General features: G+C 39.2%; 1 protein-coding gene across 6 annotated transcripts in view; it reads left to right on the top strand.

Moving 5' to 3' along the window:
• The first annotated feature begins 307 nt into the window (after positions 1-307).
• Positions 308-26,129, top strand: part of CCDC158 (coiled-coil domain containing 158) — a 34,302-nt gene continuing 8,480 nt past the window's right edge. For 3 of the 6 annotated variants that reach the window (XR_013931491.1, XM_080408535.1, XM_080408536.1), the window contains exons 1-17: positions 335-3,363; positions 5,475-5,605; positions 5,988-6,211; positions 6,588-6,697; positions 6,952-7,279; positions 7,621-7,697; positions 9,589-9,703; positions 12,891-13,010; positions 14,488-14,685; positions 15,933-16,415; positions 17,135-17,324; positions 18,664-18,816; positions 19,276-19,388; positions 20,161-20,319; positions 22,004-22,096; positions 23,437-23,562; positions 25,632-25,795. Coding sequence is in view for 5 of the 6 variants with exons in the window: in XM_080408535.1 (XP_080264661.1) it covers positions 3,338-3,363; positions 5,475-5,605; positions 5,988-6,211; positions 6,588-6,697; positions 6,952-7,279; positions 7,621-7,697; positions 9,589-9,703; positions 12,891-13,010; positions 14,488-14,685; positions 15,933-16,415; positions 17,135-17,324; positions 18,664-18,816; positions 19,276-19,388; positions 20,161-20,319; positions 22,004-22,096; positions 23,437-23,562; positions 25,632-25,795 (2,810 nt within the window). In the remaining variant the exon portion in view is untranslated. Of the gene's footprint in view, positions 3,364-5,474; positions 5,606-5,987; positions 6,212-6,587; positions 6,698-6,951; positions 7,280-7,620; positions 7,698-9,588; positions 9,704-12,890; positions 13,011-14,487; positions 14,686-15,932; positions 16,416-17,134; positions 17,325-18,663; positions 18,817-19,275; positions 19,389-20,160; positions 20,320-22,003; positions 22,097-23,436; positions 23,563-25,631; positions 25,796-26,129 lie in introns of all 6 variants that reach the window. The other 3 variants (XM_080408534.1, XM_080408538.1, XM_080408537.1) reach the window with 3 other exon arrangements.

Raw genomic sequence — 26,129 nt, forward strand, 5'->3', positions numbered from 1 at the left:
TAGACAAAACGGGCACCTTTTTCCAAGAGAGATAACGCTCCGCACAAAGCGACTACGCGCCCGGGCCCTGATGGGGAAAAGCTATCAAGTTTCCCCCCCTGTAGCCGACTTTGAATGACAATTTGCGGAGAAATCAAACGCTGGATGCAGCATTTATTGGCTCCCACCTCATGCACATGATCAGCTCCACAGGGAGGAGTTTGTTCCCAAGGCTACCGAGTCGGGTAAAGGGGCTAGGGGTCAGGGGCTGGTGGCTCCTCACCGCTCGGGGGGGAGGTTCGGGAGCTGCTCGGTGGACCCAGGAAGGAATACGAGACGATCAGTGCTCCCCTCCACTGCCAGCCCTGCAGCAAGGAGCAAAGCCTCAGCGCGCCGTCCAAAACCCAGGGGAGACAAACCTCACCGCTGTCTGTCACAGGTAGGCGTGGGCTGCCTCCCACGGGAGTTTTCATGCTTCCTTAACACCTGAGACTGAGCATTGAAACCTGGCTTTAGGATATTGTATAGCATATTTACCTGTAAAGTCCTTTGCCTCTTTTCTCTGCGGACAGAAGAAAAATACTGCTTTTCGGTGCTGCCTCTTTTTCTGGGTAGTGCAATATAAAGTTCTTCTTTCCTCAAGCTGTTTTTCATGCTCTGTGTGTGGTTTTTTGCTGTCGATGCACTGACAACTCTGCAGCATGGAGCAGTTAGGAGAGGTCTTTTTTCAACTGGTTAATTCTTCCTTTTCTTCCCTTAGTCTGAAGTAGTGCACATAAAATTCACTTTCCATCCTTTGTCTTTAAGAACTAGATGAATGGTTTTGCATCTTTTCTAAATTAAAATGGTGTGCTCTCCATTGAGGAATAGTTATGTGGTTTTCTTTTTAGTCAGGTATTTAAATAGATATGTCTTGTCTCCTGAATTTGCTCAGGATCTCGGTTTGCTCAGACCTTCAGCTCTCTGATGATTTTATTTTGGGCCTGGTTCATACACCTGTTCCTGGAAACTTGTAACACGGTGTGCCTGGTATAAGCTGTTTGCTGTTTTTCTGAATAACTTGAAAATAGGGACAGCGTGTTGACACTTGTGTGTTCACTCCTTAAATAAAGATGCAAAATGGGACAGTCAGCCATATCGTTTTCTTTGCTGAAGTAAAGAGACTGTCTCTTGTCTCTGCACGCATTCTCTCACTGAAAATTGAAAATACCAGTGAGGCAGTCATCTTTGGGAATTCAAAAAACATTTCACCTCTGAAGAGACTGGTGTAAAAATTACAAGGTCTTAATTTTTCTTTCTGAACTGTACTGTGGGGAAGAAAAGGCCTCTCTGGCAGGAGGAAGCCTCCCCACCCCAACTTCTGCCTTCAGTCTGCTCAGTCACACACACTTCCCCCAAACACCATGAGAAAGATGACCCAGACCCTCCCAAGCACCCCTATGAGAGGATTTTTATCCCTAGCTTTAAGCAACGCCATCTCACCTGCCGTAACACCCCAGCGCCCCTCAGGGCGCCTTAACTCCAGCGTACGCAGCCTGAGGGGGGCACGCGTGAGCCGCCATTTTGTGGCTGGGGGCTGGTGCCCGGGCTGCGCTCTCCCCCACGGCTTCCCCGAGGCCCCGCTGAGATCCCAGAGGATCGGGTCGCAGCCGTGGGACGGCCCTTTCCTCGTGAGGAGGTCGGAGATGGGGCAAGATGGTTCCCCTCCCCATGAGGGAGCGGCCTCTCTGGGGAGGCAGCAGCGGGCACACGGCCCGGTGAGGTAAAGCCCCTCAGAGCTGAGGTGTTTTATAGAGGCTGGAGGGACCTGGGAAAGGCAGGGTGCCTGCGTGCTGTGGACCTTTGGTCTGTTACCCTGTATTGTTTGTTTCAGTGTAATTACTATGGATGATTACCATCAAACGTTTGTTGTGCAACTTCATACTGTTAAGGGAAGGTTAATCAGTCCAAGAAGGAACTAAGACAAGAGATCTTCTGGCGAAGCCAGAGTTGAAACCAGATGGGCTAAAAGAAGTTGAACTGTGGTCAAGGCAAGTTCATGTAGGGAAAGCAAATGGAGGTTCAGTTGTTCTCTGTGAGCTGATTACTACAGGGTCGACTGTTTGAAACCCTGATAAGACTCTTTAAAATACTGCAGGGAGCATTTGTGATGCTTAATTAACAGAATACTGCTTGCTGAATGAGTATGTATGATTTTTCTGAGAAACGTAATGCATAAACATATGAACGATCTATATAATCTTGCCTGAATGTAACACAGGGCACGCATATTAGGTGGAAGAATCCCCCATGCATCCAGTGCTGCAATAAGGAATGTTTGCTTCTTAATGCTACTTTGGTGTTAAGGAGTTTTCTTACTCCGCGTTTGGGTGACAGGCCAGGCCTGCATGTGTCACCGCTGGGGAGCCCCGCAGCCACCAGCCCGGCATGGTCCTGTCCTTGTGGGGCAGTTGAACTATGTGAGGGTTGGAGGCAATGTTTTGATTTTAAGGAAGCATTTCTGGTGCTTGGGGGTGGGATAAAGGGCTCAGCTTCTCTTCGTTATGTGACCTTAGGAAGCACCCATGGTGCCCTTCTTCAATCAAAAGGGTATATTGAAGGTGTCAAATTATCCACAGTACAGAAACTGCTGTTGCAGCTACCTCTTGACTTCCAGTTTAGTCCTGTGTGTTCCAGAGGACCAGTCACTTGGGAAAATCCAAATAGTGTAAATAAAATCCCATCGGATACCATCCAGATCAAAGCTAGCCCTGGGTAATAAATTTTTTTTGTTGTTTCCTTTTTTGGGGGTTTAATTGCCTGAGAAAAAGGTTCACAGACTTGTCCCCAAAGTGCTGTTAATAGCAATCACACTCCCAAAACTCAAGGCATACAAGTCTGGACTTGCCCACTTGGGCTTGCCCCAGACTTCAGTTTTTCTTTTCTTTTGGGCACCTCCAAAAGTGCTTTTGTGAGGAAAAAGGTCATTTGGCTTTAATCAAGCAGATTGAGATAGACAACAATTGTAGATGAGGTCATGGCAGACATTTATAGAAATCTCATCTCTGGGGGGTTTTGTAGAGAAGTTCTGTGTCTGGAAACATCATAGAAGGCTGGTAGTGTATAGGATTTACCACTTAATTGTTGCAAAACTTAACAGGTGATGCTAACAAGTACTTACAGAAGCCTGCATCTGTGTTACCCTGCCAAAACAAAGCATAAGGCTTTAAAAAGGAGAGGAACTGTGTCACTCAGTATCCTTTAATTCCTCCTACAGTATTAAAATTAGGTGGGCAGTATTAATTTCTTATTACATAAAGTTGATTTTTGATATATTGGGAAATAAAGGCACGTCTTTTTCTTCACAGGCGCTGTTACAATGAATGAGAATATCCAGGAATTAAGGTAGTACGTGGGTTTTGTTTGTTATCAGAGAAATTCCTGTGCCTGCTATCTGTCATTACAGTAAAGAGTACACTCACTGAAAATGAAAGCCAGCAGATTCCTAAGGTGTAGTTTGTTACACTAATGTGACAGGAAAGATAAGAACACAAAATTTAAGGGTATGGGTGTCCAAGGCACTCTGCAGTGAAAGATGAATTACACTGATCATTGTAATTTGTGTGCCAGGATAATAGCTTACTTTCTGTCCACAGTGGAATGCATTCTTCCTGCTGGCAATGGGATTTCTGCACAAACAGCAGGATATAGTACCGCGCTTTGATAATGAGTTTGCACGGCTCCAGGATTCTGCCTACTGTTAGATTCAGAATCATTCAGCATTGGAAAAGTAACACTTGTGAGATTCAGTGATTTTACAGTTTTGGGTGATATTTTTTTTCCCTGCCCAGAAGGTGATGCTTGAATTTAGTGATTTTTATCTCCAATTGTGTATCAAATATTTGAAAGTTTCTCCCAAAGAAGGATCATTACTGAGTATGAAAATTAGTGGCCAACTGAGAAGAATGGGGATGGTATTTTTCATTTTAAAGCTTTGATTTATTGATTCACTCAGACTTTGATGGATCAAAATGAAGTGTCATCTCACCATCATGCTTATTGCAACAGTGTGTAGTGGCAGACGCATAGAAAAATGGTCAGGAAAAAGTGGTATTTTTGCTTAGTCTGCCTCAGTATCCCAGTGTCCATGGAATTAGAATGTAAAGACTTAGTGAATCTGAATGTCTATCCCAACTGTGACATTTATTAGTCCTGGGGATTTGTCTAGTCATTCTTTTAACCTGTTTATGCATTTAGGTTATACTCCGCGATAACAGGGCACTGTTGGTAGAACTGCCACCCTTGCCTGTAGCTGATGCCCCTTCTTCCTACTTCAAGGGTAACAGACTCTTCAGGATGCTTTTCCCCATGCTCTGCAGTCTCCTTGCGTTTGTATCCTCTAATCTTTTTTATCAGTGATGTTGTAGAATGAAAATCCAGGTTTATCGGGATGTGTTAATACAAATGCAGAGAGGGGGCATAACAAGTGCAGCGCGCAGACACAGGGACTTGTTGCGTTGTGAAAAAAAGTGCTGCATGGACAGAAATCAACTGTGCGTGTTGTAATTGGGTCATTTGCCAATGTCACGGTCCTGCAATGTACACACAACAGTACTGATGCTAAATGACAAGGAGCTGATCTCACTGCTGATCTGATATTCCTCCCTCACCTATAGAATTGTCACTTAAAATATTTTCCCATTATTTCAGATTCCTTTTTGTCCCTCAGCTATTTTTTCTTCATTTTTCTTCCTAGTTTTTTTCTGTTTACAGCTTATAGATGAGTTGCCAAAACTTGCCCATTATTCTTACTTAGATTGGATTTCTTTCTCTTTTGGACAGAACAATTTGTTTTGTCTTCCCCCCACCCCCACACCCTTATCTCTCTACTTTCTTTGCACACACACACATTCCCCCCCACCCCAGGAATGTAGTGAATGACCTGTTGCCTGATCAATTTCAATAAAATAAGATGGTGTGAATTGGCACAGGTGTCCTTCCTTCTGTGCTCAAGGTTTTATATAACCAAATGCTTCTCTGATTCTGCAGGTTTTCTGAGATGTTTCTTGTTGTGCTTGCAAATGAAGTATTTGACAGATTTGTGTGGGTTTGACCATAAAGTTACAGTTTTGTGTCAGTAAGGTAACATTTTACTAGCCAGCAAGGGTGAAAAACGTGGTAAGAAAAGGAGATCCCTTCTCATAAGCCAGTTTTGTTCTGTTTGTTTGATGAAGTGTTATTTTACTTGCTTGGACTTTTATACATTATGCCTGCTAGTGGCAAAACACGGTAGTGTACTGGACTACAGTGGAGCTACAGCAGTTGAAGATTTGGCACTGTGTTGCCAAATGTAAGTGCAAACCAGGAAAATACAACAGCATTACCAAACAAATTCTTTGGTTTCACTTCTCTTTTCAGTCACTCGTTTCAGGTTGCATTTGTGACACAGTGCTGTTGGATACTTTTCTGTATTCCATCTTGCCTTTTCAGCAAATGTTTTATGTGCTGTTCTGCAGGGAGGCACTGGAAAGACAAACAAAAGAGGCTCTGAAACTCCATGAAGAAATCGCCAAATTCCCAGTGGAATCAGTGATACCTTCTTTAAGTTGTGAGGAATCTTTACCGAGTGGCAATGTGCCTAATGTGGGCAAGTATTAAATGGATTCCAGAACAAGATTTGGGAGTAAATCACTATTTGCAGACTTGTTATGTGATTTAGAAGAGTGCTCGTAAGTTCCTGTTTCATATTTCAAGTTTAATCCTCTTTAGGCCTCGCATCTTGTAAAGCTCTTGTAGACACAAGCCAAAGTTAAAGGCAGAACAGTTTTAAAATGTCCTCTGAACACTGTGGCGTTCCCCACCCCATGTGCAACCCTAGAATTGGCTGGGTTTGTTGTCCTTAGAAAAGGCAGTTCTTAGGTTTGACTGTCAATAGATAGGCACTGAGTGGCACTAATGCCCAGTTTGTACAGGTGATGGTTTATTCTTATGTAACAACTCTTTGTTTCAACACTTAATCTGCTTTTCAGGTGCTGCTAGCTCATTTCTCGGAAACCAGAATGTTTTAGCTTCTTGCATTCTTAGCACAGTGATGGAAAACTCAGCCTCTTCTAGTATTTGTAGCAGTTCACCCAGTAGTGTCTTCTGTTCCAAATATGAAATGCATACTGATTCTGAGAAAAAAACCAAGATGGAAAACGTTCTGGAAGAATACTCACAGAAAGGTAGAGATGTGCCGAAGAGGCTGAATGAAGTGAGTTGCAAATCTGGGGCAGCTTCTTAAGTATAGATGAGTTTGTGGTGGTGTTGCCAGTGCTATTTTGAGCAGCCCCTTGGTTGCTGTAAATTGTACTTGGCCATCGTGATTCCCACATGCCATTTGACAGGCAGAAATAGAGAACGGGCAGTAATGTGGGCACGATCCTTGTAATCACGTTCCATGCACCATCAGTCCACCACAGCACACTTGTGACTAGCTGGTTAATTAAGAAATATTTTTTAAAAAAACAAAACCAACCTCTTAATAATTCCCATACCCACACTGCTTCCTCTCAACCTCATATTTTTAGGTTGTGTGTTCAGTATTTGGGTTGGTTTAGCTTGGTGGTTTGGTTTTTTTTGTCCTTTAGGCCACTGAGCTTCATGAGCAACAGAAAATCAGTTTAAGACTGATAATTGCTGATTTGCAGACCAAACTGATGGAAGTGCAGCTGGAAAGAGATGCGCTTCAGGATGCTAGGTATGAAGGCCAAGAGAGATGTGTTATGGAGAATGTATATATGGGCTTCAAGAGGCACACCAGATTTCCTGAGTGAGAAACTTGCCCTCAGGAAGGAAGGCAATGAGACTATGGCATCTTGGTTTAGAAGACAGCTTATTATGTAGTTGTAAAAGCAGCAGTGAATCTACATAAGTGTTATACCTGATAGTCAGGATAAAAATCCATGTTGGGAATCCTATTTTCTAAACTATTTCTTTGTTTTCCCAATTCAGACAAAAGGAATCCCAGAGCCAAGACAATGTAAAAATAGAGTTAAAAAGTACTATTCAAGAGCTGGAAGCTGCCAACCAGCTGCAGGAGGAGATGCTGAGGGAGGCTGACAGCCAAACTGAGCATCTGAAAAAGATGGTCCACAGCCATGAGGAAGTACTTTTGGAACTACGTGACATCCTAACAGACTACGAAGGCAGCACAGGCATGAAACATTATGAGCATGAGAACGTTACTAGCCTACACATCCACAACCTGAGCACAGCATTTGCTGACATCCTGCAAGATTTAGACTCAGAGGTGTCCTATCTCAAAGAAAAGGTTGTCCTGGTATGTGAAGCAAGTGCTGCTTTTCCTTCCAACACTCGTGTGTTCTGTTTTTTAGAAAATGTTTTTGAAAACTGCGTGAGCTGCCATCTAAACAGGCCTGAGGAAATGGTTATGGCATAAAGGGGTACAAATGCTACTTCACAGTTAAGGTGGCAGGTGCTGGTATGCCAGTCTTCTGCGCAGTCCCCAACTTGAGATCGGGTTTATCGCTGGAATTTAACCTGTATTGTACACGTTTTCACAGTTCAATGTGGAAGGAAAAGGAAGGAAATTACGCTTTGAAAACTACTGTTTAGACCATCTTTTCTTTAGGATTTAGCATTGTCATCTGTTTACAATAGGTGGAAGAAGAACTTGAGTCATTGAAAAAAGATTCACAAACCCAAAAACAACTTTTGCTTCAGCAACATCAAAATAGGTACCTGTTCTTCATTTATTTATTCATAAAACATAAATAGATGTTTTTTCACATGTTCCACAGATAATTCTTTTCTGATGAAGGTGCGATGGGGAGTGGCTGAGGGGCAGCAAGCAATGTTTTTGAGGACCTAATAAATTTTCTCCCATTCCAGATGTTTATTTGATCTTGTGCTGACAATTTCTTCTTTTACGTACTGCCTCAAAAAATACTGTTTTGGAAGAATCTGCACACCTCACTTTTGTAAGTGTCACTGGTCACTTAGGTTGACATGTAGAATTTGTTGGCAGCCTAGTTCCACCGTTAAAGGAAAAAGATTGAAAGTAACCACTAGAGCGGTTACATCAGCTTTTTCTTCCTAATTCCACCAAGAGTGTTGTCCTTCCTTGTTCAAGTCCTGATTTCCCCAGCTATCCACCTGAATTATACAGTAAGCTGTTCAAAAAGGTTGGTAATTCGAAACATGGTATTTCATTCACAATAGAACATAAAAATTATTATATTTCTGACTACTGAAAAATCCCATTACCTTCTCAGTGGTGAAGTTACTTTTTGCCAAGATTAAAATTATAACCACTGTGTTCTTTATGAGATGGGATCGAGCAGTTTATAAGTGAGTGTGAACAGGAGGTGGCAGCACTAACCGATAAAACACATGGTGTACGCAGCTATGCAGATAGTATCCAAAGCCAGATGGAGATAGTATGTTTTTTGGTTATAGTATAGAAAATGTTAAGACTGACCTTAATTTGGGAGAAGCCTTATGCTGCTAGTATATTCTACTCTCTGCCCTGTGCTTTTGTTTTGTATTGCCTTTATTTAAAGAGTTAAGCACTCTTCGCCTAAGTTACGGAATGAAGACAAAAAGGGGAAAAAAAATATTAAACCATGCTGTATAGAGGGGAGGAAAAATAGCCATGTATTAAGCAGACTGAGAATTGGGAGACTAGGGCTGGTTCTCTTCTCAGACTGCTGTGGTTCAGGAGAGTAAGGCCAGCAAAGTCAGTGGAAGTTCAAACTGGCTTGAGCTGACGGCTCTGTTCTTGCCACCAGTTTTTGGAATGATGAATCTCTGCTGTCTGAGTTGTGAACAGTTTTTGCAGAGTACATGGCTTGCGTTAAGGGATGAAAGAGTATGTAATATAAGAGCTGTGGCTGAGTGCAGTTTTAGGTGACTGCATTTTTTCTTCTTTCTTTCTACATGTTTTGTAGATTCAGATACAAAATTAATTTCCAGTTGCATTATCAGTTGAATCACAAGAATGGCTAAACATTTACGTTGTTTGCGTATATGTACAAATAGTAATGAGTAGTAATTTTAAAGAAGGGGTAATACTCATTTTGGATAAATAGCTGTGTTGGTATCGTTGACTTCGTTAACAATAGAGTGAGAATTAAAGGACACTTAATTCTCACCGACCACTTGATGAGTCAGAAATCAGTGCTGAGTGTGTCAGTTAAAAAAATGAGGACATGCCATGCAGTGTTACAAACTTAAGATGAGATTAAATATCGGTATGCATTAATGTATGACTTACATAGTTGAGACTGAATAGCTGATAGCAAAATGCTTCTCTGTTCTGCTCATAGAATAGTTGGGGTAGGTTTGAAAGCAGGTTTAGCTTTCTTAAAACTTGCTTGAGAATAAATGAATTATTATCAGGAATAAATGCATCGATGTTTCAGTTTATGTAATTTTATGTGATACAGATATCAGAGAGCAAATCTAACCAGAAGTCATAAATTTTATGTGATCCCACTGTGAATGATAATCATACTTTAAAACAGTAAATTTCAGTGATCATACTGATTGCAGTGAAAGCAACCACAAATGTTTCATGCTTTCATGGTTCTTACAGTTTCTAATTGCTGCACCTGAAACTTTTCTTAGGGAACAAACAAGAAAACAAAATTCAGTGCATGCACATCAAGTGAGTCACCTGGAATCTACAGTTTCTCAGCTGCATTCTGAATTACAAGAAGCTAAGAGGATATATGAAGACAAGGTGTGTATGGATTTCTGTGTTAACATTAGTGCTAATGAAACTGTATATATAGATATCTAAAATGTTCCAGATAAATAAGGGATTGCTTCAGAAAAATTATGTGAACAAGAAGATAAATTACATTATCCTTAACTCTGCTTCTCTGTATTATTTTTAAGAACAAGTTCTCTTTCTCTAACACAAAATAGCTTTGCAAACCTTACTGAACACAAAATAACTTAGCCAAATGTATTGAGAGGATACCATAAATGGTGCCTTCTGAAAATACTTAAAATGATTCTGCTCTACAAACGTCGGCTGGACATGCAGGACAAGAACGTTGTTCCACTATACTACTAGAGAATATATGAGCAAAAAACAGGCAGTAAAAGTAGCTCCTCATTTAAGTTGTACTGCCCAGAAAAAATATTTGGTTTGATAAATGCAAGGATGATCATAGAGATTACAGCAGCTCCTGAGAAGAATTCAGGTGCCCGGGGATGCCCCATTGAGAGTTAGGAATCTTTAACATTCATTGAAATCCAAAGGCTTCTTTTCAGTAGGATATAAATAGGTAAAAAAGGGAGGTTGGACAGCACCTGTGTGTTCAGACCATTTCTTAATCCTATTAGAAAACATTAGTCTTGACAAACTGTTTTTAACCATGCTTTTCCCCAAACACCAACTTTTTTCCAGGTAGTACAGCTGGGAATTACTGCAGACAAATGGAGGGAACTTCTTAACGGTCCCACCACAGAATCTCTGCCATGTCACTAACTGCAGCATTTTATATCCAGTTTCCGTATCTCATCCATTGTGTCTTTCACTTATTTCACTGCTTTGGTTTCCAGTTTTATAAACCATTTCAGTATCTTTAAGTTCTTTCTTACTTTTGGTGAAAGATAATCTATGGGTTTCTTAGAAAATTACCTGAAAACAGTTGCTGTCCAGTCCCTTTAAAAATCAGTGGAGCTGACCCACGCAGAAATGCTTAATGGATCCAAATCCAGCTTAGATTACAAGTCATGAGGATTTAGGCATCCTTCTCCTACATACTATTGGAAAGGGAAAGTTCAGGTCACAGGAGTGCCATGAAGTTTGGCAGAGCTGGTAGTCTCTGATCCAAAAAGGTCTGGGAATGGAATGGCAGGTATGTGCACGTCAAGGCTGTGGACCCATGGTGTATGTGTGCTTGCACTATAAAGCAGAGCAGGAGGGACGTTGGTTTTTATTGTTTTTGTAGGTTTCCACTTCTATCGATTCCATTGATTCACATGTATCAAAACTCACACTAGTCAGTTCCAAAAGTGACTTTTCACAGTGTCATGACCAAACTATGGAAAATTTGTAAATTAATCTCCATTACTGTATTTCATCTCAAGGAAGAGTACAATGTACGGTATGCTTTTCATGTTAGGTCTACTTACCCGAGTTCTTTTGATTTAAATCATGCAGCGCACAACATAGAGTCGTGTCACATATATAGCTACAACTGTAGTGTATATTCCTTGGGCATGTTCCCTTTCATAATGTTTACCTCATAACAGATGTAAAATTGGAAACTGGGAATCAATTTAAGACTGTTTTTCACAGTCTACCAACTCCACATTGGGTTTATATATCTATAAAAGAATATACTACTTGGTCCAATAAAAATTGCTTTTGAATAGCAAGTGTAATACACTGAATTGCAGAGGTAGGACTTAGTGAGAGACAAGCTGATAGCTGGAGATCATTTGATCTTAAGACTGTCATTCCTGGGAAGGTGCAAGAGAGGATCTAAATAAAGCTTTTACTGTACGTCTCTCTTTTACAAGCGTTCCTCTGCAGCTTCTCTGGTAGGAAAACACCTCAACACTAGAAAATTTTCAAGGGGCTAAAGCCAGTTTAAGTTGTTGATACCAAATAGTTTCAGCAGTCAGAAAATCTGGTACTCAGTGGATATAAATGTAAATATGTAAATGTTCTGTTTGAATATGCCTATGTCAATATATTTATTACAAAGTGGTGTAGACTGATCCATCATCTCATACACTGCCAGAAGCTGCATCCTTTCATTGAAAGTGACTACCAATGGGAGCAAAATGTGTTTGCCTGTAGAGTTCTTGATGTATTCATAGTGAAGGAATATACCTCCCTGCCTTAGCTATATAAAACCTGCTGTTAGGCCTAGGTGTGTCTGAAGAACTTCCCTGTATCATTAAACAGAAAGTGAATATGACTGAATATATGCTTGGGACCAAATAATCCATAAATTAACTTAATTGTATAGGAAAGGCCCTGTGTGCGGACAGCTTTTTCTGTCACTGTCTGTGGAAGCCCTGTTGGTAATGTTGTACACAGCTGTTGAGCTCTGCAGAGGGTGTACTTCAGGCTGAGATTTTCTGTGGAAATATGGAGTAGTTGTGTAAGGTGGGTTTTAGGGAGAACTAATCTAGGATTTACTGAGATTTCTCCTGATGGAGGGCTCCACAAGATGAGAGAAACCCCTTTTGAAAATTATCTCAGGCAATTACAGGAAGAAAAGGTCCTGATAATGTCCTGCTGCTGCTTAGGCATTGGAGCTCTAGGAAGAGAAGATTTGTGATTTTATCTGATTTTGGTGAAAAAAAACTTTTTCCTTGACAGTGTTGTCCCATATCATTCTGATGTTCTCAAGCCCCCATTTGGTGAAGGGCATGAGGTTTTGGGTCTAGCCCTGCATAAATGGTCCATTACTAATCAATGTTAGCCAAAAGAGAACTTGCAGATCCCAAGTGTTTATTAGAAGAGGACTTTAGAAGATTTTGTGTATTTTCTCATTGATGATTCCATGTAAATTGCATTTTAATTATACTTGCATTATATTGTCTTTTCTAAATAGTAGTACTGCAAACCAAGCAAGAACCTTGAACTTTTTTCTAAAGTGGCTCTTTTCCCATTCCATTCAATGTTTACAGTGTAGGTAAGGAATTTTTGAAGAGCTGTGGATCAGGGTGGAAGCCAATTCATTCTTGGGAACCTCAGTCAATTCTGCAATGAAATTGAGCTTAATCACTGAAAGAAGACAACACAATTCAGAGAACACCTAGGGAATAGCTCTGCTGAGGCAAAAGATGGCATTTAGACTTCTTTTGAGTAAAATCTAGAAGAAAACCTAGAAGAAATCCAATGTACTATTTAAAATAGAATACATTAAGATAATTCTTAATATTTGTCTTTATTCTAGATTGAAGATCTTGCGAAGCAGTTGCATCTGGCTCGTTCCGAGATAGCAGAAGCTCAGACAGAACGAGATCAATGCAGCCAAGAATCTGGAAATCTGAATGACAGGCTTCATCGGTTGTTGGTAAAAACAAGTGATAGTATTGAAAAAAAGCTTGCTTTCAAAAAGGTTCTCCTTACTGCTGGTGTTCAGATCTGTACTTTGCTTGTTTCCAAAGTGCAGCAGTCCCCTTAAATAATCTTCGAACTTAATTTTTTTACTAGAAATTTGATTAGTTATGTTTCCTAAAGGCTTTTGCCATTAGCAATGCAGGACATTCAGAATTAAGATGAACTTTGTCATAAATTCAAAATCCTTGAATCCTATGCAAATCATATTAAAGATGCTGAGTCACCTTCACTTTAACCTCACAGTTTAAATCCCTCTGTTAAGGAACCTTGGTCCTTTAACGCGTATTTTGCAAGACATATCAGGGATTTTCCTAACAGCAGTAAACATTCCTTTGAAACTGACTGACAATATTCACAAATTGAATGTACAGCATAAAAAGAATTTGCCACTTGAGGTTGGTTTCATCCCACACAGCTTCATGTAGTATAATTAGCCTTGCTTTTCTTCTTGGATAAGATTTTCCTTGATGACTGAATTTTGGGGTATTAGTTTGTGGTTTCATTAGGCTGGATTGCCCAGTTAGTGTCACAGTGCTTCTGAAGGAGATGTTGGAATTACTCCATTACATATGGTGTTCTGTTCAAGAATATGTTAGTGTAAATCTTTTCCTACAGATTGTACCTAGCTACAGAGGAGACTGGAGTCAGAATAATCATTGCATAACTGAAGGTTAAGAATCTAATTTTAGGATTCCTTTTGTTTCTGTGTCTTCAGCTCAGGTTTTCGTTCTGCATTCCCTGAGCTTCCTACTTAGTTCTTCAGTTTTAACCATATGCAGATAGTTAACAACAGCAAAAGTTACGGTTAGCAGAATGCCTATTGATAATTCAGTTTTGGCACATTTTAAATGCATATTTTTGGAATGAGTAGCTCTGAAATGTGTATGTCAGTATTTTTAATATTTTAATTTATAAACCTAACAGTACATAATTGAGATTATGTATGTTAGGATTATGAGGTGGAAAATATTTAAGCTCTGGAGAACACATGACAAATTACTGCATGGAATGAAACAAGCAATGAACAACTCTTATTAGTATTAAAGATGGATATTTATCAAGAACAGCCTTCCTTGGTGTGTAATGTAGTGCTTCATTGCTTTTCATTTGATGTTGACACAATATAACCTTTTTTGCATTTTGTAGCTTATACTGATTTTGGGATAGATATATATTACATGAAAGACTTCCATGCTGAGATGTAACATGCTTCAGAATAAATATAGCAGCAATATATGAAGTTGAAAGTTACTGTGTTGTTGGAAGAAGACGTGTAGAAGGTATCAAACTAGTTTAGTCAATATTCCTGTCTTCTGCCAAGTGTAAATCCATGCAGTAGTCCTTATTTGGATATGTAATTGTGTAATTGAATGTTGCTAATTTTATGAGAAAGAACAAAAAAATGCTAAATGTGGTTCAATTTCTTGTAGACTGAACTTCATAAAAAAGAGATAGAACTAAATCTAGAAAAAGAGCAGAACAAGCGATTTTGGGATCGGAACACAGAGAACAGCATCGCAATTGACCGCCTGAGAAGACGACTAGACAGCAAAACCATGCAATTGCAGCGCATGGAAAACACCGTGAAGGAAATGAGGACTGAGTGTCACAGACAAATGGAGAGCCAGGTTGGTGACCAACTGCAGCGTGATAGGGTTGGGGACAGAAAGTGCACCCACTGGGGGCTGTACTTCAGATAGAAATACTGTAACTGTGGTTACTGTGCTTGAGAGGCCTCTGGAGCTCATATGCTAAATTTCCCTTCCAAAAACAGATACATGACAGTCAGAATTTGCATTTTTTTTCTATTAATCTGACCTGTCCAGCCTTCCTTTCTCTTTACTGAATGAGGAGGTAGGAGTGTTACTTTTAATTCTAATTTTTGACATACAAGCCTTAGAAAAAAATGAATGTTTTGCTGATAGCATGTTTGATTTTGACTGTAAACCTTCAAAATATTTTGTAAGTTTCCGGAAAGCTTGATGCTGCCAGACCTAACAAACAATCTACTGAAGGTAGTATTTTTGGTAGTGAGCACTTCTGTAAAAATAATTAGTAAATTAAAGGCCTTCATAATGCCTTACTTTATGTAGTGCTTAATGAAAATATAATGATGTTTGTGTTTGTAACCCTAAGCTGAATGCAGTGGCTATGTCAGAAAGAATTACTTTTGACAAAGTAGATTCCTAGACACTGACTTGACAATCCCCTTTCTTCAAGACTTCATCCCCTCAAAAATAAGCTGTAATTAGGTAACTCACTTTACATTGTGATTAAAGGTAAAGTTATTTCCTTTATTACTACCAAACCACAGACTTGTGCTACCTCACACATTGTTCTGCATTTTCTCAATCCATTATTTTTCCTTTAAAATCCTACTACCAGGAAGTTTATTTTTTTCTTCTATTTTGTACTTTTAGCAGTTCCTGAGTCACAGTACTTTGTGCTTTAAATTGTACACATTACTGCCTGCAGGAATAAAATCAGTAATAAATTGTTCATGTACATACCTTTTTTTCCCAACTTACAGTGCAGTCAGTCAAGTTTTAACACTTAAAGTTCTTTAGCCTCAACTGCTCTAAATTTTATACCATCATTGCTAGTACATTCACATTTTTTTACATCAGTTTAACATTTTTCATTTTCAATGACTAAAAACCAATATGCTAAGCAATACTTGCTTTATTAAAATGGAGAAAGAGGAAAGAAAACCAGAAGAATCACACAGTCATTGTAGACTAGACCATGCTGACTTAATTTTCCTGTAAATCTCAGATGTTTAAGGTGAACTATAGGAAACTAGAAATGTGACAGGAAATTCTAAAGGTAGAAATAAACATCTATCTTGGTTAATCCTTATATTGCTATTATTCAGATGGCTGCAATTAAGGAAAAAAATGAAAGCATTGGAAGGATCTCCTCTTTGACTACCCAGCTGGAGTCAACCAAGGAAACACTCTGTAAAGTTAAAGAAGACCTGACAGCCAAACAGACCGATTTGGAGACAGCTGAGAAGACAGTGTCAAATCTGACAGCCTGCCTGCAGGAAAAAGAGAGCGCCCTTGAGGTTACCAGTAAGGAAATCAAGAAGCTACATTCACAACTTGGTAGCAGGATGCAGGAGCTCCAGCTGCTGAAGAATGAAGAGGACCATTTACACAACGTGCAGTCGGAGTGTGAAGTACTGAAACTGCAGGTGTTAGAGAAGGAAAGGATTATTGAGGTCTTCCAAAAGCAAATTGATAATGTGACCCAGATTGTGGGCCAGCACAGTCAAACTGCTGGAGCAATGGAAGTTGAGAAATCTCAGCTTATAGAAGAAATAAATGACTGGAAACTCAAAGCAGAAAAACTTAAGGTGTGCAAATGATGCTGCATTTATGTCTCTGTAAGACAGTAATGTTTCCTGGTTTTATATCTGTATCTTAATGTGCTAATGCTGTGGTTTTAAAGCAGGTCAGACAGTGTACCTTGAATCCTAACAGCCCTAAAAGAGTTAGTGGGCAGAGAATAATATTATCACATTACCACCAAAAATGAATAATTCACTGGTGAAAAGCAGTTGCCAAAAGGCTTGGGAAAGCTGGAATATAGCATGCTGTCCTTGGTGATATGATTGTCCACACCAGTTACAGAACCAGAAATACAAAGTGTTACTGAGAAATACTAGGCAGTGAGCACTCAGAATTCCAAACTGAGGATACTGTTTATAGCTGGTTATTTCTCAGGCAGGAATTACAGGATGATAGTCCTATGCAGGTCAGCATCTCCAGAAATAATTCACTGCAGGTTAGGGAATTTCATCCTCTTCTGTGAGAAGACAGCTGAGCATTAGGAGTGAATATGCAGGTACTGCTACAAGAGGATGGAAATTGTTCTTATATCATACACCTGGTAAGGTTAAACATGCTGTAAAGACATCAGATCTGAAATTTGTCTCTTTTACTGTTTTTCTTTCTTGCCTCAAACTTCTCTGGTGACTGAGATTTAAAGTAATGATGATGTCTGCACATCTCTGTGGTTATTTTATATAATTATGTATATTAACATAGTTACTGTTGTTTTTTATGTAAGTAGATTGCAGAGGATGAGAAAGAAGCCAGAATACATGAAATGGAGGCCAGACTGAGCGAGCTGGAACTGGAAAAAGTTAAATTAGTTAACACATGCACCGAGAGGCTCCATGAACTTAATGATATGAAACTGGAAAAAGACCAGCTAATAAATGAACTCCACACCTGTCAGAGTGAGCTAGCTGGCCTTGCAGGTAGGGAGCCGCAACTTAGCTTAGCTCTGATAGCTGCTAAATCGGGCTGATGTTAAAAATAAAAGGGCAGCTTGCTTGCTGAATCCAAATATGGCCGCTGGTACAGCAGAAGGTTCCCTGCCAGCACAGGATGGTCAGATTGCTTCAGAGAGCTATGTCATGGTTTGAGATTCTGGCACAGGATGATGGGAATACAATCTTTATGGCAGTCTCTCACTACCCTGAACAAAAATACTTAAACCTGCCTGACTCTGGGGAGCAAAGAAGCAGATCTAGTAAATCACAGAATAGAAACCTGACCACTTTTTCCTGAGTTTTTTAAGAGCCCTAGTGGATCCCATTAACCATCTATGGTCATATTACAGTGGAACTTTGTTTCTGTGTTACAGTAGTTTTGCCAAAATTTTAAATAAAAGTTGTGTGTTTTAACTCCACTATTTTCACAACTAATGTGTGGGGAAGCCAATCAAGATAATATTTTAAAAATATATTAAAAAATTATTAGGGGTCGGACCCAAGGCAACCCCTGAAATTCAGGGAGTTCCTCTGTTAAATCTGCACTGCAGCCAGCTAGCTGATACTGTTCACATGCTTTGCTCTCTGCACACCCACATACTCTCATAAAATACCCATTGGCAACATTTATTTCTTCACAACTTGACTATATGTCTATACTCATTAAGTATTGTAAGAATTAAATATATACCATGATTTCACATGTAAGATCTGCCTTAGGTTTGTATGGTACCGTCGAGGTGCATGAGCTTTAAGAAAGGTTTATTGGAGTGAACGACCACAGAGGAATTAGGGCCAAGCTGTTGACAGAGTCTGAGCACCCAGCTGACTGGCTTGTAGCAGTGTGAGTGACATAAGAGGAGTTGAAGAGAGATATAAGAAACAGAGCTGAGAAGCAGGGTTGCAGGGGAATGCTTGACAAATTAGATCAGTTCAGACCTAAGTCTAGTTCTAAGTGTGGCTGAAGAGAAGAATGACCAGGGCAAAATGCTGTCTGTCACTGATACCCTTACCTGTCACAATATGCATTTGGTTCTAGCAGCAGGAACTCAGAAATATGGATTTATATGACTTTCTTGGACGGTGGCTTTGGTGAGCAACCAAAGAACACATTTTTTTCTGGTGAAACAGAGCTTTAGCTGACATGCAGGACAATGAACTACTAGTTGTGTATTTGTTAGCAGTGAATGGTTATTTGCTTTATGTCTTACTTTTCTGCGAATCTAATACTCCTTTAGAGAGTAGGTGACAGAGCAGTAATCTTAGTCTAGAAGGATGATAACTTTTTGTCACTATAATTTCAATCTTTACTTAATTTCACCAGAGGGGTTTGAAGATTTGAAGGAGTATTACCAGGATAAAATGGAGGCGATGGAAAGTACTGCAAACAGACTGAAAATGCAGTTGAAATCTGCCCAAGCTGAACTGGAACAGACCAGAACTGCTCTAAGGACTATGGAGGAATCTCATGGCAATGGTAACTATGGATTAAGCTTCCCAAAAATCACACACGTTTGTCTTTTTAACAAGGATTTTTTAAAGTATTGATCCCTCAATAGATGCTTTAATAACATTCCAGATATTTTGTGAAATAAATAAACAGTATTGCAGATGAAAATATATTTTTACTTTACCATTCACTACATATTGTAAAACTTAAACCATGAGTTAAGTTTTCTCACTGTATATGATCTATATGCATATTACCAGGGAATGCTGTCTTCTTGTCTTGTGTGTGTGATGGGTCTGGTGCCACTACCTTGGATGAAACTCTGGCTGATCCCAATGGGTAGTTTGCATAGACAAGTGATTATGGGATCCTAGGTGAACTTACTTATTCTAACATGTTGCTGATAGCTGACTTCCAGAGTCTTTTGTCAGAACTCAGAATGCACAATCAATGTTGTTTGTTGAGAATTAACCTTGTCTTTTACAGCTATGAAAGCTGCAGTGGGAATGCAGAAGCAGATCACAGCCAAGAGAGGACAGATAGATGCATTACAGAGCAAGATTAAATTCTTGGAAGAGGCAATGACAAATTCAGCTAAGGTCACGAGAGTCTGTGTAAAAGTATTTAACTGTATTTAGGTAACTTCTTCTTTGGAGAAATGCATGGCCAAAAGCACAATTGGCCCACAAAGGATCAAAAAGAATTTTACTTGATGCAATGGGCATCTTCTCTGTCTTCCCACTAACGTATATCAGGAGATACCTCCACCACATAAATTGGCCTTTTGCGTAGAGGCAAGTTTTTATTTATATTTGTTCTCTGAAAGAACAGTACTAGTTTCAATGAGAATCATGCTCTTCCATATTGGTTTGTTTTAAAAATGTCGACTAATGCTGAATTTGGCCTGCAGTGCTTCTCCTCTGTTCTTTTGGGGTGGTTCTTTGCAGTTCTGGGTGTAAACTCTGTATACCTGGGTCTGTCTAGCCTATTGAGATCTTGCTAGCATTTTCTGTGACAAAGAAATCATTAAGTTACCAACAGCTGGAGTTTACTAAATGATCATTTATGTCTGTTCACTGTAACCTGTCCTCCTTTACTGGCTTTGGATCCTGAAGCTTTAGATTCCAGTTTCAGCATGGATCTAAAATCTGAGGTGTTATTTCATCAAGACCAGTCCAATTTTACTTTTCTTCGTAAGACCTATCTCCTTGTTGCAAAAACTCATCTTTCTGCAAGATGCAATAGCTAAGCTTCTGAAAGGGTTAATTCAAGTCTTTCAAAGAGAAAAAAATTTGCAGGAAAAAAAACCCGTATAATGTAGGTAGCTCTAAGTTTTTGACTCGTACTTTGTTGTCCTCATCTTAAATTCAGGAGAAGCATTACCTCAGACAAAAAAATAGTAAACTAAGTCAAGAATTGAGCTATATTACAGCAGAAAATACCAAGATTGCCGGGGAACTGGAGATCCTGAGATCACAAGACAAACGTCTGAATGAAAAAATATCTAAGATGGAGACAGCCCTTGATAAGGTAATTTGAGGCAGCTTTCAGTTTAGTGAGACTTCTGGGTGTCTTCCTCTGCAGTCACTTGGGAACAGAAGATGTCTGACCTCTTACATAGGTTGTATTTAGTATGTCCTATTCACAGGTACTTAAGTTACTTACTTGAAGAGGTATCTATAGTTAAGTCTGCCTTCTGTTTTTTTAATGGTAAAAGGCTACTATTTTCTTTGAGAGCTTTTGATTTACTCCTTACTAGCTCAGGGAAATACAAACTGCAGGGAATTTAAAGCAGATTGACCTTGCAGGCAGTAGATCAACCGCCCATACCTTCCACTGACTCTTGGCATGGCTCCTGTCTCTGATGAGAGAGACTATTATTCAATAAAACAGGAGCTCCACTGGAACTGAGTGTTGGCATGCCCTGATTCAACACTCTTGTCCATGCTAAGCCCTTTCTGGGGCCTTAGTCAACCAGCCGTGAATCCCTCAGGGCGAGAGAAATTTTTAAGAACATTGTGTTGTTTCATTTGCCTTTTTTTTAGTTGAGGTTTCTGTTGCTGACCTACCTGACTCTTAAGGCTAGGTTCTACATTTTGGTCTGACGAGCCCATAAATCCCATGTGCCCTACAGGTGAGGTGCTGTCTTCCAGAAGGAAGATTTCTTTTTTAGCTGCTCAGAATTCTAGCTTTTTGGCATGTAAATGTTCATGTGAGGTGTTGCGCTCAAGTTGCTTTATTACTTGAAAAAAAATAGTAAAAGTAATTCTGATACCTCCTCCCAAGTGTGGCATTTCTTCCTTTAAATGCTGGAAACTTGACTTTCTTTATAGTATGTATTATTGTGCACAGCACTAGCCACCTGACAGAGAAGCTGAGACACAGTGGAGGCAGGTGCTTACTGAAAACTAACACATGATACACAGAGTAACAATTCTTAGAAATTAATAAAGGTTGTACTGTTGTCTGACAGGATGTTAGTATATACCATTGCAGAGCACCCATTGTATAAACATCATAAAATGTAATTGGCCGTCTTGCTCATTATTAACAATTCAGTTAAATGTTAGAAGCAGCAGCTTTTTGAACGATGCATCCACAGTGTCTCAGGGAGCCTGCCCGTGCCTCACTGGCAGTCATAAAGAAGCACAGAAAGAGAGCCAGGTGTTATTTTTAATCGGAGACAAAACTCTGCTGGAGTGATAAAAGCAGTATGGTCCATAAAGATATTTCTCTTTTTGTGCTTTGGCTTAGAGCTTCATCTCTTGCTATCTTGATAAGCACTCAATGAAAAATAACTATATTATTAGGTCTTTTCAGAGTAAAATTTTAAAAGACTGCATAGCAACTTAACAAAGACAGATCAACAAAGTTATCAGCCATCCATTTTAAAACTTTCAGTGTAGTTTTGCCTCACTAGCACAATTGAATTTGGTAATCCCAGAGGTGTTCAGTGGGTCTAGGATTGTCTCTGACAGGTTTAACTCCCTTCTGTGGTATTATGGTGTGCATATTATAGCTCCTAGGATCACATAACCGGTCAGTTGCTTTTGTAAGCCTATCAGGAAAGACATCTGTTCATACTGCAATATTTCTGTACTGATAGCATCTGTACATGTACCTTGCTCTTTCTTTATCAGAAATAGAACAGGAAAGAGTGTAATCCACAAAAAGTTAGCAAAATAATTTATGTCTCTTCTATCCTCTCTTACAGGTATCCATGCAATTTGCAGAATGTCGGTGCATAATCCAGTGTCAGGAACAAGAAGCTATACGCTTCAGACTGCAGCATACTTCAGACGTAAAAGTAAGCACACTACTAAGAAGCATGGGTATAAAGTTAGATGCATTTTCTTTGTGTCCTAACTTTAGGTTTAACCCCATTTATTGCAAAGTACTCTAAATTCAGTTTGTGTTCTGAAGTGCTTTTTACATGGAATACCTCATTGCTGCACAAGTCATGTCCCTAATTTCAATTACTTGAAGTGCTATTTACAGTAAGGACAACAAAAAAATTAAACAGCTACAGGACTATTGGACCATATGCTTCAGCTGCTAAGGTTTGGTTTCAGTGACACTGCAGCATTTTCTTGTGGTGCTTGGCAAATAAAAGCTAGAAATGTTCATGGCTTTATTATAAAAAATGAATTAGAAAGACAAGGTCTGTAGGGATGCCTTTTACTACTGTAACTGTTTGAGACAGAAAGCACTAACAAACTTTTGGGCACCCACATCCTTCTTCAGGCCTGAAATAAACCCAGCAACCTTAAAGCTACATACAGGCTGGAAGCAAGGGCTCCGAGTTTAATTTGCTTACGTTAGTTAGTTAGGCAGCACAAAAAAATAATTAATCATTTTTAAGAAGCAAAGAGAAATGTTAGCAAGGGGAAAGGAAATATTATCATGAGGCATCAGGGTTAGAGAAAGAAGGATGTGATTGCTATGTAGCTCAACAGATGTCATTAGTGAAAGGTAGGGTATAGGGAAAATTTTTATTGCCCAAGAGATTTAGTCCAAACTCTATCTTTACTAATGAGTTTAATAAAGAATATTATTTACCTTTGCCTTATTTATAACTGTAAACTATTAAGGCTGCAGTGAAAATACTACTATAAATGAATGGTACACTTGGAACAGTAGTTTTCTCAAAAGAAATTACTGTCAATGTTAGTGACCCACCCCAGTTCCTATTTTGAGTGAGAAATGACATGTTACATTCAAAAATACAAATCTATGTAAGTGATACAAAAAGTACTTCATATGAAGCACAGCAAAGGTGGGGAGTCTCGTACTCCAACAAAAGAAATTCTCACCCAAGTGGGGAAATAAAGGTATAAGTACTGTGGGACTGCTTAATTTTGTGTGGCCCTGAGACATTCTCCACTTGATGTTCCAGTGCATATGTTAAAATTCTGAAAATAAGTGAAACTTCCACTCTTGCAGCCAGTTCAGTCACTAAAAGGGTTCTGACACACATATGTCTGAGCACACCTAATAAATATTAGGAAGTGTTTTGAGAATTGAGTGCTGCATATTATAAAAGATTTCACTAGGAGATATGCCCTGTTACAGAGTGCATGCTGTCTGTACCTGTTTATTCTGCTTGGCTACACTTCCTTATTCTGCTTGGCTAACATTTCTCTGCAGGAGTTGCAGGGCCCAGGCTACTCATCAGCTTTTGCTTCAGGCAGGCTGCGGCACATAGTGCCTCTTTCTCAGCTGCACTCTGCTCTCATGCCACCTTCCCTGAACTTGGCCAGCTGTGCCTCTCATGTGAGTACCTGCCTCAAAATGGGGCACTGCATGGGAAACAGGGGTGTTCCAAAGAGTCAGAATAACTCTAGAAACATAGCAAAATGGAATTTCTAACATAAAAAAATGGAATTTCTAAATGGGAGAGCATCTGTAGGAGTGTCCAAGAGCAGATTCTTAACATCAAAGCTTAAATGATTTTTTGTAGCTTCTCATACATTACGGTCTTTTGGATTTTCTTTTTGTCTGTTTGAAAAATATATGTAAAAACCAACTGGGCAATAAAAAATTCAACAGATTGTAATAGCAAGTTTATTTTACCTCTATCACCAATATCATCTATAAACTATTACAATTGAAGGTACTGATCTGTAAGCAGTTTGGGTTTCAGGTTTTTTATTTGTTAGTACTTTACTTGCTGTAAATCATATTTGGCAGTGAAAATAGACTTGTACATAGTTCTTGATAAATTTCATCATCTGATTACCTGTAGTAGCTTTTAATACTTAAAACTTTCTCCAAGCTGGTGTTCCCTGATTTTGACCAGTATTATTCAAGAAGATACACCATTGTCCTTCCTTCCTCTTTTTTTTTTTTTTTTTGTGCATCTACATTTAGATATAAAAGAGATGCTAGTGTTGTTCTGATTTTTCATTATAGAAAACATAAACTGGAATCTCTCATGAAAAAAACCCAACAAAACACTTCGGCATTTTCTGTATGGATTTTGTATAATTGTCTGAAATGGACCTGATGTACCTCCCACAGAAATTGTTAGAGGTCTTTTCATTAATTTTTACCTCAAAATCTGTAGGAGACTACAAGTTAGTGCAAATATTTTTCATTAATGTTTTCAGCTTTACTTTCTGATGTGGTGACAAACATTTACAAGGAACAAAGGGTAGTTCATTCTGAGAAATCCCTGCAGCATCAGGCACTCCCTTTCTCATTTCTTTGAGTTAATAAATTTATACTTCTGAGGATGAAGAAGGAAAAAGGACCAATTTTTAATGTAGTACCATGGTGAGGACCTAAGAGATTGTAGGATAACTTGATTCAAGATCTACTTGAATCTTCTTGGTTCCCTCATGTGATAGTACAAACTGAAGCAGCTCCAGCACTTGAGACAGCAACCCTACCTGCTCGGTAGCCTGGTTTCTTAGCTGGAATGTGGGAAAGAAGGGTTTGGTCTGACTCAGCATCACATTGACCTGTTAAGAAGCGAAGGATTTGTCCTCCATATAAGCTCTACTGAAACTAATGTCTTCCCATTGGAAATGGCATTTTTTGCAACGAAAACATGTTCGCAAAATGTTTCTAGCCAGTTCCTTCTACAGTTGAAGTGTAAGTCAGTGGGAGCAGTGCTCTGAATGTGTGAAGCGCTGAACAGTCTGAAAAATCCAGTTCTTCACAGAAAGGATTCTTTGAACCAGGCCTCTGCCTCCAGTCCTGATCAGTAAAATGAGAGTAATACTGCACTTCATCTCAGAGTTTGGCTGGGCAATAAAGTAGTTTATATTTGCAGACAACTCAGCTGTTACAGAAATGAGTGCCTATAGTAAACACCCTGATATACTAGTATTTCTGTCTTCAGAGCTGTGGTTTTGTACTATACAGTAATACCTGGCATCACAGGTTAAAAAGGAGAAAGCAGAGTTGTCACATAAGTGAAGACTATTGGTTCTGAGTACTGAAAAAGGTAATAGTTGTATTGGGTGGGGAGGAAGCTTTCATAATTAAAGGCTTATTTTAATGTTTTTGATGTTGAAACAGTAGTCATCATCTTTTTACAACATCTATTCAAAACACAGATGTTAGTCATGTTCTCCCGCAATTATATTTAGTTGCTTTACACGTTTCTGTCAGATAACTTCCAGATAAAAGCATGATTATATGCAGAGAGTCTTCAAGTTACCATAATTTAGCCTCCAACACCTCTTAACTAAAATTACAAACAATTTGCCCTATTTCTAACTGGTAAGACAAGAGTAGAGGGGGGGGAAACGTGTGAATTTGGACGAGTATAGGTAAGAATTGAAAAAGAGAGTGCCTTCATATAAATACTTTGTAACTGAATGATTTTATTTCAGGTGCCTTCCAAGCCAGGCATTTTGAAGGAAGAACCATTGCAGGGTCTAAAGAGGATTCTTCAAGAATTAGCAGGCTCAGACAATGACATTCCCTCTGTGGATCTTGGTGGGGATGACAGCAATGGTGAGAGAAAATCACCTTTAGCAACCATGAGGAATACAGTGTAAGAGTAATATACTGTTATTTCTGTTATGTGCTGTACTTGTATTGCCTTGTAAAACTAGGATGTGACTATTGATGTACTTTAGGAGAAATATAGGATGCCTTTTTGCAAGAAAGTTGGGTTTATGAGTAAACTTGAGATAATCTGAAAGCTTCGAAAGCTTCTGTTGTTTGCCAGGTTCCTCAGATGCTTTAGGTGGTAGGGAAACGGAAGGTGACCACACCATTTACCTTTATTGATTGCTTTTTGGCATTGCCGCTTTTATTTTAATTTAGAACTCCTTTCTTCCTTTTCTGCCTTATGTAAAAATGCCTTCTCTCATTGTTAAAGGAGG

The sequence above is a fragment of the Falco punctatus genome (assembly GCF_963210335.1).
Source record: "Falco punctatus genome assembly, chromosome: 1".
Lineage (NCBI taxonomy): Eukaryota > Metazoa > Chordata > Aves > Falconiformes > Falconidae > Falco > Falco punctatus.